The 3,705-nt window shown below is 48.9% G+C and overlaps 1 protein-coding gene across 1 annotated transcript; it reads left to right on the plus strand.

Moving 5' to 3' along the window:
* Positions 1 to 224: 224 nt before the first annotated feature.
* On the plus strand, positions 225 to 2,131 carry LOC103809575 (zinc finger protein 239-like; the record flags this gene model as incomplete). Its single annotated transcript, XM_009082413.1, has 2 exons — positions 225 to 314; positions 1,212 to 2,131. Coding segments are annotated over 2 exons (1,010 nt in total), but the record flags the coding sequence as incomplete, so codon positions are not given.
* Positions 2,132 to 3,705: the final 1,574 nt, after the last annotated feature.

Below are 3,705 nucleotides of genomic sequence, written 5' to 3' on the forward strand. Positions count from 1 at the left end.
CTTGTGCTCCCACTCCAATCCTGGCACTGCCCGCTGCTCACTTGATTGGCTGCTGAGGACTTTCGGGTTCTAGCAGGACTTGGGGCTGCTGCTGGAGCATCCTGGAGATCTATAACCCTCCAGTGCAGTCAAACCTGAACTGGTTTCAGTCCAGACTTACTTCGGATGCTACTGCTGTTGGCACTGAGTGACCGTTTCAACTTTGTTTGTTTGCTTTTTTTAAGAAGGGTTCCTGGTTGCTGAACCTGATGTAACTGCACAGATGGACCAAGGAGAAGACCAAGAACATGAGGCCTCGGAGGAGACACACATGGGTGAGGAACAAGTTATGTAAGTTTATAAACCAGAGCAAATGCAATGCTTTTTGAGCTGCCTCAGTGTTATTTAAGCCACTTTATTTCACACAGCTCATATTAAGACTTGCTCTTTCCCCCTCAGGGCAGGCAGCCTGCTTGCCTTTGTCAGCATGCTGTTAAGGGTATTGTCATGGTTTAGGAGTGGTATTCCCTGATTTAGTGTTTCCACTGACACCCCCCCAGACCACACACTGCTCGCTTCCTCCCCTAGCCAGTCCCCCAGCAGCGGGATGGAGGGAATCAGAGGCACAAAAGGTAAACATCATGGGTTGAGATAAGAACAATTTACTAAGAAACAGCAATGAAGTAAGAAAATGAACACTAACAACTGTATTAATAACAGAATGTACAAGACATGCAAACAACTCACATGAGATCGCTCACCACACAGATCCTGGTGCTGCCCCAATGCACACACCATGCCTGACTGAACTGGGACCAGAACAAAGGGTACCCCCCACCCCCTCCATCCCTCTGCATGATGTGAGGTGCTGTAGAGTAACCCCAGGGTCCCAGTGTGCCTTTCCTGGCTGCTGCAAAAGTCAGCCCTGTCCTGGCCGGAGCCAGGACAGGTACGTACAGGAAGAGAGCATATTAAGAAGACAACATAGAAAGATTCCTTGGGGACTAATCAACACCTGTAACATTGCCCTTGGCTCTGCTGTTCGTGATACATTCGCTTTGGGTCATGTGATGAGGCCATAGAACCTCTCTTGCAGCCGAGTTTCTACTTGCTCCATCTTCCCTTTAGTGCTTCTCCTACACAGTTCAGACCAGGCTCCCTAGGCTCACAGCTTGCCTGTTCTCTGCTGTGACACTTCCCAGTGAGAATCACAGTCACGCTTTTTTTTCCAGGTGGTGAGCTTGGGCCCCTTCCAGATCACCTTGCAAGCACAGATCTGCAGGATGTGTTGGCAGTGGGGGTCAGAGGAGGAGAGGAACAGTTAGGGGACAGCCACAGAAGTCAGGGTGGTTCCTCAGAAGCTCAGCAAGGTGGCTATGAGGAGGAAGAGGTGGTGAAGCTGCCTTGCTCTGATATCAGTCTGGTGAAAAGACAGGAGAGAAGGGTGGGAGCAGCTTCACGGCGAGTGCCTCGTTCAGAGCGTCCCGCCATCTGCTCTGAGTGCGGCAAGGGCTTCAGTCGGAGCATCCACCTCGTCCAGCACCAGCGAATGCACACCGGGGAGCGCCCGTTCCTCTGTGGGGAGTGTGGCAAGGGCTTCAGCCAGAGCTCCCATCTCATCCAGCATCAGCGGGTCCACACGGGACAGAAACCCTACACATGTGCCGAGTGTGGGAAGAGCTTCAGCCAGAGCTCCAACCTCCTCAAGCACCAGCGCATTCACACCGGGCTCAAGCCATACGTGTGCAGCGAGTGTGGGAAGATCTTCAGCGACAGCTCCACCTGCATCAAACACCAGCGTATGCACACGGGTGAGCGGCCCTACAAGTGCCCAGCCTGTGGGAAAAGCTTCAGCCAACACTCCCACCTCCTTCAGCACCAGCGAGCCCATGATGGCATACGGCCTTACGCCTGTGGGCAGTGTGGCAAATGTTTTGGGCAGAGCTCTGACCTCATAAACCACACTCGTACCCACACTGGTGAGAAGCCTTACAAATGCAGCCAGTGTGGCCGGGGCTTCAGTGGCAACTCCAACCTCATCAAGCACATCCGAATCCACACTGGGGAGCAGCCGTACCACTGCACCCAGTGTGGGAAAAGCTTCCGGTTCCAGCCCCAGCTGGTGCGCCACCAGAAGCACCATGCAGAATAGTCAGTGGAGGGGAGAAGGCTATGTGGACTATAGGCAGCTGCCTGGTGCTGGGAAGACATACAGCAGCTCCCTGGAAACCTTGCACAGGGCATGAATTTTTAGGGAGAGAGCCCTCAGAGTCTGTCCTCTTTCCTTATGGATAAATCTGTTTGTGAGCACTGCCCAGACACGTGAGCAAAGAGAGAGGACACTGCCAAATAAACTAGTACATGTTCATTGTGGTGCAGTGGTTGTCCTGAAGCCTCTCTTTTTAGCAGGAGGAGCAGAAAGGTGCTTATATGGTATGGTACGTTCAAGGCCAGAGAGGAGAACATAGAAACGTTCCAAGGATCAGTGCCTTTTTCTGATATTTCTAGTGGGGAGTGATTTTTATCCCAGTAAAAAAATAGATAAAATTTGTACCTCTTTTCTGTACAAGCTGCCCTGGGTTTTCCCTCATGGTAAGGCCACAGCATGGGATGATTGCCTCCCACATAATCCACATCTCCCACTTGCCAGTAGTCTTGGGTTTACATGGTGCTAGCATCTATTTATTTGAGCCCTCCCCAACACTGAGCTGGGTGTCTCTGCATTCATGTCATGTGCCCAGACGATGCTGTCTTGGGGCCAAGTCTGTGGAACAGTTTGCTGGGTTGTATCGTTGTTAAATTGACAGTTCTGCAACTTACACTGCTGTCTGACAGCTTAGTCCTCAGCAGCAATTAAGTAAATTAACATCCTGATAGTATTTCTCTCAGATTCCTGTTTAGGTGCTTTTGTGGGTGGCACTTTATGAATGTTTTTATAAGGCTTTTAAAAGTATTTAGTATGACTTTTTTAATTGTGATCTTTTAATTGCCAGTTGGTGAACAGAAAAGTGATGACATTTGAAAAATAAGCTATGTCAAACTTTGAATTTATATTAAATGTTTTTTCTTGGATAAAACTTTTTGATTCAAACGCTGTGGTTTTGAGTTGTTAATTATTACAAAGAGGCAATTACAGCACCAGTTTCTAGAATTTCTGTGATATTTTTGTAAGTGGTTTTGACAATCATAATAATGACTTTCTAAGGAATATGGGGGAGGTAGGTTTCTGAGAAAGCAGAAGGAACTGACCTCTGAAGAGATCTACTTCACTTTGAGGGGAGAATACTATTACTGGGAGTCTGTCCTTAAAAGGAATTCTAGCTCAGGCGACCACTTGGTACGGGGGAGGAGAGAACTGGCAGTAATAACAAAGATGTTAATATCTCTAGCGTGGAAGAACTCCCTGTAATGAACGTGGCAGTGTATACTGAAACGCCTGTTCCACCCACGGAGACAAACAGGGTAAGAAACCACAGTGTGCTTCAGGCAAGAAAATGAAGCAACCAGATCTGTTGTGCTGCAGAATTTTTATTTTCAGCACCTCATACAGGCCTGATGCTAACACTGAGCTTTCACGTGGAGCTGAGCTCCACAGTGGGGAGATCACTTAGGGCACAGAGGATGCCCAGAGTGAAGAGCACAGGATCCCGAGGAAACAAGGAAGCTGTGACCAGAATGTGACTGGAATTACTGCCTGAGTAATGTGGATTCATCCATACCTCCCTT

Source organism: Acanthisitta chloris, unplaced genomic scaffold (genome assembly GCF_000695815.1).
Source record: "Acanthisitta chloris isolate BGI_N310 unplaced genomic scaffold, ASM69581v1 scaffold7059, whole genome shotgun sequence".
NCBI lineage: Eukaryota > Metazoa > Chordata > Aves > Passeriformes > Acanthisittidae > Acanthisitta > Acanthisitta chloris.